The following is a 17,607-nucleotide window of genomic DNA, read 5'->3' on the forward strand; positions in this document are numbered from 1 at the left end:
GATTGTTGCTCCAAGGGTCAGTTATTGGTCTAGTTATCACAACCTCATCACTCTCTCCCACCATGCAATTTACTTTAATGTAGCTATATATTGTACTCCTGACATGGCTCATAGTATTTGCCTGACAAAGATCAGATGACTGAGCTACAGTACCTATTTCTACCATAAGTAAATTGGTAAGTCTTTCATTTCCTAATAATTCCTATGGATGAGTATAAATATAATAATGAAATTCAAGATTTGCATCATGATTATCTAATAGACTATTCTATTAAACAAAAGAGTAGTATATAGTGTAGCCAATTACTGCAACATGCATATGTATCACACACACGCATGCATGCACAAACGCACCCATGACACACGCACGCATGCACATACAAAAACAAGCACACACTCACAACACACAGAGCAAAAGCGAAACACCTTTGACTGCCATAGGTGTGGTCATGCCTACCCAGTGAACCAGCACTGGGATACCTGTGCACTACTCAAGTGCTATGAGGTCAGAACAGGTGGGGCAGGACTAGTAACATATAGGTGTCTCACAGGTCAATGAGTGGGCCACCTGGACCTATGTGAGACATGGGCAGTTGGAATATACATGTACTTCCCCAGTTTACACCAGGTACCCATTGATGTTACAGCTGAGTAGGTTGCTTCCCCAGTTGCGATTTAAACAGCATGACTAGAGTATGGGCCTGGTAATTGAAAGGTTCCAGGTTCAATGCCTGGTTATGTCAAACTTGTGTTGCTGTTGTTTCCTTGAGCAAGAACTACACATTGTTTCATTCTACGCAGTTGTTTAAATGGGACACACACACACACACACACACACACACACACGCACACGCACGCACACCCACCCGCACACACTTGTATTGTCTTGACACAACCCATTCAGGGCACATGATCCTCTATATACTGCAGAAGGAAAGCAAGATTTTGTAGCCACACTGGTGGACTACAATTCTATCAGATCCTCAGTGCTCCTCATCCATTGCTGAGAATTTTGGCACTGAATAGCTCTATGATGTTCAGAGAGCGGCTAAACTCTTGTTAAACATTTGTGTCGCTTCAAGTCTACAGGCCTCTTCTACAATCATTACAAAGAACAGATTGTTCAGGCACGTACACAGACATGTACAGACACGCACGCACGTACACACACACGCACACACACACACACACACACACACACACACACACACACACATCCACGACACACAAGCACACGTAACACATGTACACACGAGTAAACATAAACATGCACACACTACTTCAATAATTATGTGATAAAAATGAATTGATAGTTACATTGCATTTATGTATAGCCATGCAATATCTGAATCATATCAGTGTAGAGGCTACCAGGTTGCACGTCAAACATTAAACAGGACATGTTATGACTTACATAAGCTATGATTAATTTTGTTAAGAGAGGTAAGTAACTTGTATAGAACACAGGTAAGGGTTCATAATATTTGTATAAGGGAAAGTATATCTATCACACTGTATGTACTCTCCCATTATGAACTCATGGTACATGGTATCTTATCACCTATAATTATATAAAGACTAATTTATTTATTAAGGCGTAGCTACACCCGGGCTGACACGGGCTTAAGCCCTGGTAAGTGAACATAAAGCCCGGGTAACTGAGGACAAAGCCCTAGTAAAGTTTAAGGAACTCTTAACTAAGCTGTGGCCTATATCTATATGATTGTATATACCGTATATTATGGATAAAGTTAAAACTGAGTCTTATTTACAACACAATTGACAGTACTTACACTCCCAGTTGTTACTTGTACTCATTTGGTTGATTCCAACCATTAAGGTGGAGTCTGGGACGTAAATTAAACCCACAATCGTATAAGGTAAATGCGGGTATTTCCGGACAGTGCACAATTCCGGACACTTCGTGTATAGCACCCAAGAATGAATCAACTAGAACACACTTTTCGATTTTTATAATCCCTATAAGAATAGCTATTCACAGCAGAAATTTCAAGGCAATCCGTTGTTTCGTTCCTCGGCTAGCTTGATAAAGGTACCAAAGTGTCCGGAATTGTACGCTGTCCGGAAATACCCGCATTTACCTTATTACAACTATATTCACGTGAGTTGATGATGTCAAAACGTGGATCGTCAAGCCGAACTTTAGCTGTAGGCCAGCTAACCCTTTTTGACTGCCAGAACAAAAGAAGGAAGAGCACCAATAACGAGGCTAGTAATGAATGTGTCGATCTGATAAACGGCACGAATAGCAGTAGTATTTGCGTGGCAGCTGCAGCTAACAGCTGCAATGCAACAACTGACAGTCCGCGTGAGAGTCGCACTGTACAACGTGAGTCTGACTCGTGTCCTTTGGCACTATACAATGAGCGGGCAATTGACACAGCAGGAAGCCAAGCCACTGAAGTGGACGCTGAACTGGTGACTGAAGAATTCGAGCCTGATTTTCCCAATGAGACCCATGAGAACAATTCAGATACTGAGTCTGAGGCACCTGGTTAGTTATGAACTTATGAATAAGCTAACTGCTGAATGGGTAATATAATTTTTATTATCAAGTGAGTATCAAAATAACTGATGAATTATCTATTTTGCAGTTTATCCAATCACTGTGTCACAAAAGCTACCAATCTCTGGTCCACCATCTGACATAAGTTCAAGTCAAGATCACAGTCCTGTGCAACCAAGCCCATCAATGTTTCGCTACCTTACAAAAAAGATGGGAAAGCAAAATCGATCATTCAATCCAAAGTGGTTCACCACTCACAGCTGGTTGGAATATTCAGTGGAAAGAGATGCTGCCTTCTGCTTTGCTTGTCGTCACTTTAATGCCAAAGGAGGAAAAAATGAAGATGTATTCACAAAAGATGGCTTCAGTGATAGGAAACATGCACCTGGTAAGAGTAAGGCTGGAATTTTAGAAGGTCATGCAAAATGTCTGACCCACACTTTAGCCATGCAGTCATGGAATGATTATAATAAAAATAAAAAGCTTGGGAAATCAATCTGCAATCACTTTGATTCAACTAGAAATAGACAAATTTATAACAATAGGCATTACTTAAAAAGTGTTGCAGAAACACTGCTCCTGACTGGCCGCCTTGAGATTGCCCTTCGGGGACATGATGAATCTGAAAGCTCACTTAACAAAGGTAATTTTCTTGAAATATTTTCTATAATTGCCAAACACGATCCAATTGTCCAAGAGCGCTTTGATAAAGGACCAAAAAATGCCACTTACTTATCCCCAGACATTCAGAATTCAATATTGAAGATAATGGGCAAAATGATCAGAGATAGAATCTCTGCTGAAGTGCGTCTGTCTGGCTTTTTCTCATTGATGGCTGATGAGACAAAAGATGTCAGTAAACAAGAACAGCTATCTATAGTTGTGAGATATGTAGATAGAGAGGGAATTATCAATGAAAGATTCCTTACATTTGTTCAGGCTACAAGTCTTAATGCTGAGAGCTTATCTACATATATTATACAGGCTTTGGAAGAGCATAAGAAAGATCCATCTATGATAGTGTCACAAGGATATGATGGTGCATCTGTAATGAGTGGGCACTGTACTGGTGTGCAGAAGCGAATTAAGGACAGATATCTTAGTGCCATATACATTCACTGTTATGCACATGTACTTAATCTTGTGCTTGTGGACTGTTCAAAAAAAGTTCAGCTAGCTCATGATTTTTTTTGCCTCCTTGAGTCTTTGTACGTTTTTATGTCTGCATCAAAAGCACATACAACCTTTGTAGCAACACAGAAAAGATTGCATCCAGATAAGCCTACACGTGAGTTGCAAAGACTAAGTGATACACGCTGGGCATGTAGGCATGGTGCTGTAAATGCTATTTGTTGCACGTTTGACTCATTGATTTCAACACTTGAAGAAATTACAGAGGGGTCTGACCGAACAAAAGCTGTTGAAGCCAATGGTTTGCTTTTACAGATTAAAGATTTTAAATTTTTGATATCTTTGATTATTTTTGATCGAGTTTTAACTTGTACAAAAAGCCTGTCTGATAGTATGCAAAGCACACAGATTGATTTGAGTAAAGCTGCAAATTTAGTTGCAGCTACTGAATCTACCTTGCAGCATTTCCGCACAGATACTGAATGGGAAAAGTTGTTTACTTATGCAAAATCAGTAGCTGAAGCTAACAACATTGATATCAATGATCCAGTGCAGTCACACAGACAGAGAAAAACACCTTGTCGTTTTGATGATGGAATTGTGTACCAATCAATAGGAGCTAGAGATACACTGTCAACTAGTCAAAATTACAAGGTTGTTCTGTATTTTCCTGTTTTAGATTCTCTCCTACTGGAACTTAGGGATCGGTTTAGTCACAAAAACATCAAACTCATGAAGGCAATCTCCTCAATCAACCCACAATCAAATACATTTTTGGATGCATCCACCCTGAAGCCTCTTGCTATTGGGTATAACTTAGACTATGACTGCTTGTCTATGGAGGGTACTTTAGCAAAGAAAACCTTAGCTAACTATGAACTGGAAAATGTTCGTGATGTTTTTCTGGAATTGCTTCCATTGAAGAGTGCATTTCCAACTTTGATTAAGGCTATTCAAATATCCATGACCATGGTGGTAAGCACTGAAAACTGTGAAAGGTCCTTCTCTGCTCTTAAGAGAATTAAAACATACTTGAGAGCATCTATGGGTGAGGAAAGGTTGAAGAACCTTAGTATTCTTGCCATTGAGAAGAAGCTTGCAAGTGAACTCTCTCTTGATGTTGTTGATTGCTTTGCTTCTAAAGACAAAAACACAAGGATTGTATTAAAATAACTACTGCATGTATAATACATTCAGCTATAGTTGGTTGTATTTTTATAAATTAGCACAAGTTCATGAAGGCAGTTCTAAAATTAGCTACACACATGTATATTATGTCAGTGCACTTTAACTCACTTCTTGTTTTGATTTATTTCAGCTATAGCTACTATGGCTAGTCTACATCGAGGAATCTTAGTCATTCACCCGACCCCTGTATACATGCAGTGTACACTACACTATAGCTGCTGTAAGCATGAATTCATTTACTGTATTGTAAACTATTGTATATTTACTATAAACTAATAATACTATAATAGTGCATGACTAGCATGATAGGTCACAAAACTAATTAATGCATTTTAGACATTTTTGTAGCTGCTACATAGATCACATACTTTGTAAATTCTATTGAATAATATTGATGCCACTACAAATATCTCAATTATACTAGCTAAATTATCTACATACTCTGCACTCCAAAATTCCATCCCAAGTGAGTGATTTTTAATGCAAATTGCATCTGAGAGCACCTAAAATCTCAAAATTTCCTGGGGGGGGCATGCCCCCAGGCCCCCCTAGATAGCTCATGCTTCGCATTTCGCTAAGTGTGCTTCGCACACTGTAGAGAGTTACCACAAGTTAGATTCAGGTTTGACAGGTTAGCCCTGGTAAGCATAAAGGGCTGGCTACGCCTGAGTGATTATTGACAGTTCAGGGTATCACCTTGAAGGTTTAAAGGTTGAATATAATAATTATATGTAATTTAAAAATTAATGCTACACTTTATGTATAGTTTACAAAAGTTTAAAGTGTTTATTATCTTCATAAATCCTCATCATCACTAAAAACACCAGATCCACTACCAGAACTGCTAAATGGTATTTCATCTGTGTGAAGATGGAGAAGTGTAATACATTCATGCCCACAATACACAGACAACATCATAAAACATGGAGATAGATTAAGGCATTTAAAAGAGGGTTGTACTTGGAGACTTATATTAGTAATAATAACAACTGGAGTTTAGATACTGAGGGTAGTAGTATGACATTATTAGCAAAAAATTGCTTTTTCAGTCTTAACACTTAACATCATTTCATGGAACTAGCTGCAAGTAATGACTTTGATCTGTTTAAGCATATACTCTGTAAACAAGGTTTGCAATTTAAAAATAATTGATCAAAATTGCCATTAAATGTTATGTGTTCGTAAAAGAATTTGAATAGCTAGAAACATTTATGCAACATAAAATTTTTTAGAGGTGCTTAATTTGTACATACAATCCAGGTGAATAGTACAATGTTGTGATTTTGCAACAAAGTTTGGCAATATAATTATAAATTCATTTGCCACTAAATGTATTTCCTGAATAATAATAATAATTGGATTTTGCAAAAATTGTAAGGGTTTGCCAGAGAGGGAGATTCCATGTAAATGTAGTTCCTTGGAATCCATACATGGATCTGTCCATGAAAATTCAATGACACTTGTACAAAACTATAACATACTATATTGCTCATCTATGCATCCATTGTTTCCAACATATAACAGTTTGTTTGGTGTTATTCTAGGTAGCAGCCACTCCATATTGATAGCACCATCTGTTGCTTTATTGACAAGGTATTGTTTAACTTCTTCAGGGGTATAGTGTGGGAATCGTTCCAACACCAAAGCTGCTGCTCCAGCAACAATACCACAAGCTTCTTTGGTGTCTCCTGATCTTGTTAAATAACACTTTCTGGGTCTGAAGCATCTACAAATTTTACATAAATGATTATCTTTAGATTTTGATGCTTGTGAAATCTCAGACAAATTAAAGTGTCCCCCCTTTTTTCTTTGATTTTCTTTCCATTGCACGCACGCACGCACGCACACACGCACACACACACAATATTCACTACTGATGGCCTTCATGTTAGACAGCACTCCGTCATGCCAATGTTTAGTAAAAGGCCACTTCCTCAGTAGTTCTCCAATCAGTAGCTGCTTAGGCAGTCTATCATCACTCATATGACCAAGGTGACCAAACCAGCAAAGGCACCTCTCCATAATAAAAATTTGCAATCAACGACTGCATACAGCAATTTGCTTTTCTTTTTCGTTGTAAATAATTTTCGTATGTAAAACTTGTACAAAAATTGCTTACATGAAATTTTTTTACACGAGATCAAACTACTCTAACAGAGCAGTCATTCACGTAAATCATACAAAACATATTTTACACGAAAATTTTTATCATGAAAATAAAGCAGATTTTGGTACCAAATGCCCCTGACAAATTCTTAGTTTTAATATGCTCTCCACTTCCTTCACTGCTGGTATCAAGACACTCCCAAAATAGTGTGGACACGACGGTTATGAAGGTGGTAAGTTGTCTTATATCAAGAACCTTCCACCATAAATTAAAACAGACAAAAGACACATTTCTCTTGAAAAAGTCCTATTCATAAATTAAAAGTAGAGTCACACAAACTACCAAATGCCTTAGAGGCCCTCCCTCCACACTCAGTGGAGCAACATCATTATCATCACCATTACCAACCCCACAGCCATACCCTTGGTTTTTTGTGAAGGCCAACAGTCAACCCAAACAGACTTGTCCCTACAACAAAGCTCCTTCCAAAAGATTCAAAGGCAGATCAAGTGCATGCATGCAGTGCAAGATCATCTACAAACTGTGATTCAGTAACTTGCAACCTAGACTTAATAGTATGGTCTCCTACCAGCCTCCTTCCACAACACGGCAAAGTCTACATGCACACACACATACACGCGCATGCACACGCACGCATACATGCACACACGCACACACACATATGCACACACACATATGCACACACACACACACACACACACACACACACACACACACACACACACACACACACACACACACACACACACACACACACACACACACACACACACACACACACACACACACACACACACACACACACACACACACACACACACACACACACACTACACTACACACATGTGTGCACACATAACATAATTTGCTTTTAGTGATGCTGAAAAATAATTTTCATATTACAAAAATTATTACACAAAATTTGTGGTTATATAAAGATCCCATGTAACTTTATTACTAAATACTGTAGTTATTGACTGGTTTGTAACTAAGACACAATAAGCATCAAGAATGTGTACATGGTTGAATCTTTTTCACCACTTCAGTAGATCAAAATTCTCTAATAGAACAGTCACAAAAAATAAACTGAAGTATACGTATGGTACACACATGTGCATACACTTACTGACACACACACATACACATGCTCAAGCATACATAACGCACACACTGGTATGAATTACATGCACATGTACACATTACACTTGCAAGCACAAGAACATTCATTTACACACAGTGGTATATATACCCAAATGAAGTTGAAGTTGTTGCAGCTGTGATGTATTGCCCAGGGGCAAACATTGTCACACACTTTTCATAGTTCACACCATAGAAAAAGTTGTAGATTATACTATCTCTGTAGTTTACTGTAGATCCAACTGTGATCACATCAGGTGAATTTGCTGGAGAATACCCACAAGCATCTTCAGCAGTATATCCTATATTAATAATGAAAGATAATTACCTGTTTCTGCAAATGTATCTTAAACTCTTACCTGCACCAGCGACTGCCACAATTCCAGCATCTACAGCTTTTTTAATGACAGCATTTATGACAGAGTGATTGCCATATCCCAGGAATGGTAGTGCTACTACTGATCGCTTCTGGGTGAATTTCGCTCTGTTGATGACATGTTCCATGCCTTCTGTTACAGCTGAAAAATCTACTCCTGATGAGTAACATTTCAACACTTTGATACTACAAAAGGAACATTATAAACATGTACATAACCTTTGGCATGATGGAATTTTTATACAGTAACTTGTAGTTATTATAAACATAATAATAGCTTTAGCTGTGAGCACAGAATATAAGAAATTTGCTTTGCACATGGTGTGCTACAAGTTGTGACATGGGTCTGTCAGAGTAACTAACATAAAAAAAAAAATTGGTTATAGCACACATATACGTAGATGCAAATATACTCATACATCAGGAAAAGATTCAGGATTTGAAGTGCACAAGGGCAGTAAGTATATAAAGTAGCCCCCCCCCCCCCCCCAGAAGCTAAAGGTACTTTCTGTGGTTCAGGACTGAAATTTTTGATGTACAGTGGAACCTCTCTTATCCAGGTGGTCTGGTATATACTACTGTCCATACTATCGTAACTAAGAATAATTTGCTAGTATGCTAACAAAGTAATGTTGTATTACTGTACTATCAGTTAGTGGTATGCAGTTTAATGGGCAGAGGGGGAAAGCACTACAGAGCACTCATGGTCACTCCCCTGGGCTGTAAAAATCCATTAGCACCTAGCAAACAAGTGGTAGTTATTATTAGTAGAATAAACAAGCCACCAAACAGGTAAACAGAGGTGCCCGGATAATAGAGGTCCTGATAAGAGAGGTTCCACTGTAGAGCAGTTTATGCACAACTATATACCGTATTGCCTCGAATAGTGACTGGTCTTGGATAATGGCCTGGGTAAAGGGTTGTCTACATGTTTATTTCATTGAAGTAGCTTTTCACCCAGGCCACTGGGTCTGGGTGAAAGTTGCTCAAAAGAAATAAATGCCTGGGCCTTTATTCCAGGCAATTCGGAAAATAAAATACAATATTATTATTTAATATGCTTTCTTTCTAAGTGGTCTGCATTGATCAAGAGTTGTAGGGATCAATGAAAGTACAGTCATAATTAAACACCCATGGGTGGTGCCTCAGATGCCAGTTTTTATATAATTTTACTCAGCAGACTGCAGTTCTTTTGGAGCATTTTACTGACTTCTCTATTCGAGTACAGTGGAGGATCCAAGGGGAGGCACAGCCCCCACCCCCTCCCCCAAGTACAAGCAGAACTTTAAACAACATTGGGATACGTACATATGTACATGGGCTGCTATATACAGTAGCAATAAATTATTGTATTGCCATAATACTAGCACATAATGGCAGAATTAACAATTGTATACTAGCTATAAACCTCTAGGAATTCACCAGTTTAAGTAATTTTACTATAATATTCACTTTTAGAAGACGTTTTTACTTTTAAAAAGTGTACTGAGTTTTTTAGATAGCTGCGTAGTTGGAAACTAAACATCATGCATGTTATCTGTATAATATTTTAATTTACTTTCGAAAAAATCATGCTAAAATTTTGTCAGTATCTCATATGATTGAATTTACTCTAGCATTACAAAAATATTTATATCAACATGTAAACTGGCCATTGTAATAATCCCCAATTGCACAATTGTGTACAAAGCGACCTGCCTATTTCAACCACCTGCTTTATAAACTCAGGAGATTTGACCCAATAGCAACCAGACTGGAATTTTTACTCTGAAGGCAGCAAATCACTGAGTACACATAAAATCAGTCAACCTTACTACGTAGTATAGGTACAGCCTGTATGTACAGCCCATCTATGGCAATTCTTGGCCTAACATATTATATACTATAGAAAGGCACAGCATATATTAATTTTGTTGTATGGCTGCAGTATAAAGTACAGAGGGTCTAGGGACCTCCAGGAGCTGCAGGGTAGTATTTTTTATTATAGTATATCTACACTGGCAATGCTTCACATTCACCAGTATGTTGGTAACTCAACTACATGTTTTAATCAGTTCTTACCTATACACTTTAGCCTTTGTTGCCACTCCAACAGTTTTGCCAACTGCCAGACTAGCTACAGCAGTTCCCTGGCCATCACAGTCACTACCATCATAGCCATATTTGGCATATCCACCATAAAATGCTCTACCACCAAACTCCTCATGTTTGTATTCTATCCCTGTGCTAAACACATATATGTCCACTCCACTGCCTGCATGGGGAAGAAAGAAAAGACATTCAAAAAAGTGTTCAGCTAAAAATAATATTACGTAGCTACACTATATACATGTAGCTAATTGCATTTGTCTGTAAAGTGTAAACTATATTAATATGCATCTTTATAGATATACCTTTGCCAATTGGGCAATATTTTCCATCTAGTGGCCTTCCTCTTTGATCAATCCTATCAAGATGCCATCTTAGTCCATCAGTCAGTGGTCTCACTTCTCTGTTGTGTACTTCACTGTCAGCCTTCACTTCATCATACTTTTGAGTATTTTCTATTGGCAGAGCATGTACAATTGATAGCACTACTAATAAAGCTAGTATTGCCATTCTGTCACTATCTTAAAGATTATAGCTAGCTACACTGCGATGCAATAAATACGGCAGTACAGGGTTCAAATCCAGGTCACTGACCCGGATGACCCAATGCAAGGTACCGAGCGCAAGGTACTTACCCAATTGCGAGTAAGCAAGAGCTGCTGCCTGATGGCGTGCCTCCTCTACTGAGAATGTTACGCTGTCTCCAAATCACTACGGGTGGGCGGATCATTACCATTATCCGGCCCACTATATAGCTAGTTATAGATTTATTTTCATACCTCAATGCTCTACTAGGGCCTGATCAGTACTCTCTGCACAACAGGCAATTTATTAACTTAGCCATGCAACTCAACATAGTTAGTTTGGCAACCAGTATCCTCTTTAGACGTGTCCTATGTCACGTGATCAGTTCCACTCGAGGATCAACGTACTTGTGACTTTCATTTAGTTCATTACACCAATCTTTCACATTCTCTTGGCTATATATATGCTAGGTAGCTACTGTTTGAGTGCAACAATCACAGTTGCCAAGAACGCTATATATAAAACAGACTACAAGACTTCAGTTTCAGAATTTCGACCATACTACATTCATCAAGTTCAACTTGTATAAATCATATATCCGTCCAGTGTTAGAGTATGGTCAGGGCCGTCCAGAGAAATTAAGGGGCCCAGGGCAAAGAGTTAAAGTGGGGCCCCACAACTTCGCCCAAGCTGTAAGTTGAAGACCCGGCAAAAAAAAGAAGTCATTACATGCTGACAATGACAATAACTACCCCTCACCAACCATACCTCCTTATTAGTATTAGTATTAGTATTAGTATTATTATTATTATTATTATTATTATTTAATGGACAATTAAAATACAAAATTGATTAATAGGCCAAAGGCCTTTGACAATGTCCATGTCCAGTTTCTCTCCAATATTGGTCTAGTGAGTGTTTGAAAGAAGATATTGTTTTTGCCAGAACTGCTTCGTCAGATAAGTCATTCCATTGTTGGATTATTCTAAAGTTGAAAAAGTGTTGACCAATGCTTCTGCAAATTCTTTGTTTAAAAAGTTTCATTGGATGGCCCCTGGTAACACTGTCTTGTTGTAATGTAAAGATATCTTTTGGGTCAATTTGATAGTATGAGTTTAGTATCTTAAACACTTCAATTAGATCTCCTCTTTGTCGTCTACAAAAAAGTGAGTGCAAATCTAGTTCTTGAAGTCTACCTTCATAAGATAGTGTAGAGATAGATGGTATCAGCTTAGTAGCCCTTCTTTGAACCTTTTCTAGTACGTCAATGTCCTTTGCTAAATGAGGGCTCCAGATTGGGGCACAATACTCTAGGTGCGGTCGAACTAAAGTTTACAGGTAAAGAAGGCTCAAGGAGCCTGTAAAGCCTGATCTGTACAAAAAGAATTTAACAAATTTGCAACTACATAGCAAAAACTTATATACAATAATAGTTAACTAATTAATAATCATAAAAGTAGACCAGCCACTGTCAAGAAAATTTTTAAAATCATTAAGTGTGGGAGCATTAACTATGTGATTGGGTAAACTGTTCCAGCAATAAGCTTGATACACAGTTCCTCTGAAGAATATTCTGTGACTGCTCTATTAGAGTATCTGATCTGACTGCTCTAAAAATAAATAAATAAAAATCAAAAAAAAGTATCAGACTGCTCTATTAGAGTATATCGAACTTTTAAGTAGGTGTTCAAGGGGTCCTTCATGGAGCCTCCTGGGGCCCCTTTCAGGGTGGGGCCCGGGGAAAAATGCCCCAGTTGCCCCCCCCCCCCCCCCCCCCCCACTAGGGCGGCCCTGGTAACATCGTCTGGGGACCGCAATACATTCTAGATCAAGAACAAATAGAGAAGATACAGAGAATACTGAGCCACAAAATTGGTCCAGGATCTTCAAAACTGCACATATATAATGATCGCCTCACTGCTTTAAACTTGCCATCACTTAAATACCGTTGACTGCGTGGAGATATGATAATAGCTATTACACAGCCATTTCAGTCTAGTCTACATTATTATTATTATTATTATTATTATTATTTGTTTACTGTACAGAAACCTCCATATGGAGTATATAGTACAACAGATTAAATTAAGAATAAATTGTAGTGATTGTACATAGCTATAATTAATACATTGTTTAATTGTGCTTAAGGTAGGTGATTCCACAGTACTGCTAGATAGGTTATTCCATAATTTAATTGTAGAGGGGTAATAAGAGTAAAGGTATGAGTCAATTCTGGAGTGTGGCTGCAAAAATCGTTGATCGTGACCTCGTGTTTGGCTTGCTGTTGGGATTAAATAGTTTCTATTATCGATGTGAATTTGTCTATGCACCATTTTATACATCATAACTAGCTTCAAATTGTTCCGTTGCTGTTCAAGAGTTGGTAGATTCAGGTGATCTAGTATCTCAGTTACACTAGCTCAGGGTGAATAATTGTTTGTAATAAACCTTGTAGCTCTTCGTTGGACCATTTCTAATTTGTAGATGTTACTGTTAGTGTATGGAGACCAGTTGATGCATACTCTAAGATAGGACGTACCATTGCTAGATAACATAGCTTCTTAGTTTGTTGAGTGCAAGAGCTAATATTACGTCGCAAAAAGGCATTGGCTGAGTTCGCTTTACAGGTAACATGTTGGATATGGTTTGTCCACTTCAGGTGTTCATCTATTGTTACTCCCAGGTAAGTGACATTGTTAGATCTACAAATTTGATGTTGTTTCATAAAATATGTTGAGTTAGTTGTTAATATCCTGTAAGTGATCTTGAGGTGTACGTACACGTTTGCTAAGGTTGAAAAACATTTGCCAGTATTCACTCCACCTCACTATGGCATCAAGGTCTCTCTGCAATGCTAAAGTATCTTCATTTGAATAAATTGGTCTAAAAATAAGTATATCTGTTCATCAGCGTAGAGTTGTATCTGAGAGTTCACTAGAGCTGGTAGGTCATTGATAAAACAAGTAAATAGTAAAGGTCCAAGTACTGCACCTTGCGGTATGCCAGAGATAACTTCACACTGCTCACTAGTTACACCATTCAGAACTACTTGCTGATGTATTTGTCCAAGAAAATCTTTTATCCAATTAACAAATTGTGGACAAATTCTGTAATGCTCAAGTTTTTGAAGAAGTCTTGCATGTGGAACATTATTGAAAGCTTTGCTAAAGTCAAGAAACAAAGCAACCACTTCTCCACCGTCATTAAGTATTGTTGCAAATTCATGAATTGTGTAGATCAGTTGTGTTTCACAGGACTTATTTTTCTGAAAACCATGCTGTTCTTCTCGAATAAGTTGATGATTTTCCAAATGAGAGCTGATGGAAGAATAGATGATGTGCTCTAGAACTTTACAACAGATTGGTGTTAAGGATATTGGGCGGTAGTTAGATGGTAATTTATGATCTCCCTTTTTAAAAACAGGCACAACAGTAGCATGTTTCCATTGATGCAAAGAGGCCCTGAAGATCAGCACAAGAAATGGTGTAATGTAGCTTGCAAAGGTTTTTAAAAATCGGGGTGGAATTTGGTCTGGACCTGGAGCTTTGTTTACCTCCAGATTTTCTAATAAGTTTTTAACACCTTCTGGATTAATACGGATAGGTTCCATTAGTGGGATAGGTAAATTTTCAATATGTGGTACAGAACTTAAATCTTCTTTAACAAAGGCAGAGGAGAAATAGTCATTCAATAAGCTTGCTCTGGTTGCCATATCAGAGATCAGAGTGTCTCCTTCTAGTAATGGTGGTATGCCACAGTAGTCCTTCTTTTGATTCTTAATGTAACTCCATAACCTCTTAGTTGTAGAATTTGTTCCAGGGGTGACTAAGTGTTGAATATAGGAGTTGTGGGATTGCCGACATGCCCTTTGAACTTCTTTCTTTATCTGTCGATATTTTTGCCAGGCATCACTAGACCTGGAATGTCGGGCAAAGCTACATCACACTGCTACATAGCTACACATAGCTACATCAGATTTGTTTACTACTGCAACTTTATCAACAACTATAGGGATCACAATTACAAGTTATTTAAACTCAAGCAACATCAAGAGTGAGATCTACTTTTTCACTGTACGAGCCACCAATGACTGGAACAGTTTACCTAATCACATAGTGCACCTGCACGTAATGATTTTAAAAATTTTCTCGACAGTAGCTGGTCTACTTTGTTGTGTGATTATTAATTAGTTAATTATTTTGTATATAAGTATTTGCTATGTAATTGCAAATTTATTAAATTCTTTTTGTACAGATCAGGCTTTACAGGCTCCTTGAACCTTCTTCACCTTTAATACAAATACTAATACTAATCGAACTGTACATCCCCTCAATATTTGGTTAATCAGGTGAAATAATGGTTAACTAAATACAGACAGTACTTGTATTATTTTGTATAATGAGTTGGTGTACAGGCAATATTTTTGCCTTCTTGACAAAATAATAAATAAATAAATCTTTAATAATGGGGAAATACGTGCTGCAGTAAAAATACATTCAGGCGGTGATGAAAAACAGAAAAACATTAAATAGTGGCCTAATAGCGGAAAATGGGAACGAGAACTACCAACATAAATACGTAGCTATATATGTGACTGGGCCTGCGATAATAGGGCATGTGGGTACATGATTTTTGCCTACTTTTTCACACTTTCATCACTCATAACTTTTTGTACGATTATGCTATGGCAATGCAGTTTTCAGTGCTTAGTAAGCATGTAGTTGGTTTTATGATGCAAGTTACAGAATGCAAATATCCTGTTCTAGTACTGAGATATGAGCTGTAGTGTAACATGGTGTAGTTTGTGCATACATGTATGCGCCCTGTTTTCGCAGGCCTGGTCACGGGTTGAATTTTACACAAGCAGTATTGTTGGATGTTTTTCCACTAAAACGATGAAACATTCTAATAGAGCAATCCGTTGACTGTAGCTATATTGTATAAATATGAGCTATTAACTATTGAGTCAATATTTTTAGATTGATGTATGGCCTCCCTGAGAAGCAGCTGTCCTTCTTGCTACGTGCTGGTTGTGATACTCTACCAACTCAGCCTATGAACCTGACTAGGTGGAACACCATTACTAGCCCTAAATGTGCCCCTTGTCAAGCTCCCTATCCCACAACAAATCATACTGTATCTTGACAGGATGTCATGTTGCTCTTGATCGAGGCAGGTATACCTGGAGACATGATTCAGTCTTATAGGTTCTCATTCATGGACTCCAACAGCATTTGCCTGACATTTTTATGACTTTCAGCATATCTTAATTGCTAATGTCTGCCCTCCTAGGACCATTCCAACCAATCTTTCCTCCACCCTTAGCAGGCCAGACTTGGTTTCCAATAATTCCATCTGTTTGTTCGAATTAACTATCCCCACCACGCAATATCTTTTGGCTGCTAGAGTTTGGAAGGAATATTAACTATATTATATGTAAGCAAAGCCTCTATTATCAAGGCAAGAACATCTGGAACAGCCTGCCCACTTCATTAACTGATTAAATAGCTAGCTTATTTGTTATTGTTGTAAATGTATGCATGTATCTATATATCTAATGTATGTTTGTCCAGGGCACAGCTGAAAAACAGCTTTAGCTGATGCTGTCTCCCTGTTAAAATAACACAACATTTTTGACCGCTCTATTAGAGTGATGAGAGCTAGACGTCTTATTTTATTAAGACAATATACAACATAAGTACAGAGGTCTACACTCAGGGGTACCATGCACTGATACCCACAGGGTGGTCAGTGCAGGAGCCCTGGCAAGACTTACACTATTAGATTACAATACAAAATTAAAATTATAGTATGAAAATTTCAGTTTAGGTAAACTGTTAGATCAGTTTAGGCAAACCGATAGATCCCGGGGAGGCTCTAGAATTAGAATTAAAAATCCTGTATGAGCAGGAGACAGCAATGCAAGCAGCCTGCTCAAACAGGGATCTTATAGTCTTCTTCATCACTTCGGCCACTTGAGCAATTGTATCCGGCATAAAATGACCTAAACAGCTAATGTCGATGGAAATGATAAGCCAGAAAGGTGAAGTCATATTGTAAACAGCTATTATTTAAGTGCACCTATTCTACCAGGGACCTGCACTGAAAGCCTGTGTGAATTGATGGACAATAGCTGGTATAGTAGGTATATAGACTAGCAACACCAAAAGTTGGCTATTAAAGCCATAAACATTTTAGTTAGTTTATTTTAAATTCTTTTTAATGCAGGTTGAGTAATGGCCTGTGGCAACATGTACCTAGAAAATGTACATAGCTACATATAAATTACTGGTTACAATAGTTATTACAATTACATACGTACCTACATATACTTAGTTACTGCTACGGCTATAATTGGCTGTACTACTACAAATATTGTAGATTAAAGTTGTTGGGGTTTGTTTCCCTATATAGAACAGCACAAATGTGGTCATAGGAAGTGGTATGTACAGATATGAGTAATGCTGCTCATTGGCATAACGTAGAGATCATTGGTAGTAATAGTAC

At 37.9% G+C, this 17,607-nt stretch overlaps 2 protein-coding genes across 2 annotated transcripts; one reads left to right on the forward strand and one right to left on the reverse strand.

The window, feature by feature from the left end:
* The first annotated feature begins 2,112 nt into the window (after positions 1 to 2,112).
* On the forward strand, positions 2,113 to 5,206 carry LOC136253457 (uncharacterized). The gene is made up of 3 exons (XM_066046141.1): positions 2,113 to 2,515; positions 2,616 to 2,915; positions 4,977 to 5,206. The coding sequence occupies exons 1-3, from the start codon at positions 2,131 to 2,133 to the stop codon at positions 5,120 to 5,122; spliced, it is 831 nt and encodes a 276-aa protein (XP_065902213.1). The 5' UTR covers positions 2,113 to 2,130; the 3' UTR covers positions 5,123 to 5,206.
* Positions 5,207 to 5,578: 372 nt separating this feature from the next.
* On the reverse strand, positions 5,579 to 11,085 carry LOC136253838 (aqualysin-1-like). The gene is made up of 5 exons (XM_066046497.1): positions 10,881 to 11,085; positions 10,549 to 10,741; positions 8,471 to 8,673; positions 8,224 to 8,413; positions 5,579 to 5,706 (listed from the first exon to the last, which is right to left on the reverse strand). Exons 1-5 carry the CDS (start codon positions 11,083 to 11,085, stop codon positions 5,703 to 5,705), a joined length of 795 nt encoding a protein of 264 aa, XP_065902569.1. The 3' UTR covers positions 5,579 to 5,702.
* Positions 11,086 to 17,607: the final 6,522 nt, after the last annotated feature.

Source organism: Dysidea avara, chromosome 4, assembly GCF_963678975.1.
Source record: "Dysidea avara chromosome 4, odDysAvar1.4, whole genome shotgun sequence".
NCBI lineage: Eukaryota > Metazoa > Porifera > Demospongiae > Dictyoceratida > Dysideidae > Dysidea > Dysidea avara.

Coding starts and splice junctions, on each gene's coding strand:
- LOC136253457 (XM_066046141.1), top strand. CDS start 2,131: ATGATGTCAAAACGTGGATCGTCAAGCCGAACTTTAGCTGTAGGCCAG. Junction 2,516..2,615: donor TACTGAGTCTGAGGCACCTG/GTTAGTTATGAA, acceptor TCTATTTTGCAG/TTTATCCAATCACTGTGTCA. Junction 2,916..4,976: donor TGATAGGAAACATGCACCTG/GTAAGAGTAAGG, acceptor GATTTATTTCAG/CTATAGCTACTATGGCTAGT.
- LOC136253838 (XM_066046497.1), bottom strand. CDS start 11,085: ATGGCAATACTAGCTTTATTAGTAGTGCTATCAATTGTACATGCTCTG. Junction 10,742..10,880: donor ATATTGCCCAATTGGCAAAG/GTATATCTATAA, acceptor TTCCCCATGCAG/GCAGTGGAGTGGACATATAT. Junction 8,414..8,470: donor TGTGGCAGTCGCTGGTGCAG/GTAAGAGTTTAA, acceptor TTATTAATATAG/GATATACTGCTGAAGATGCT.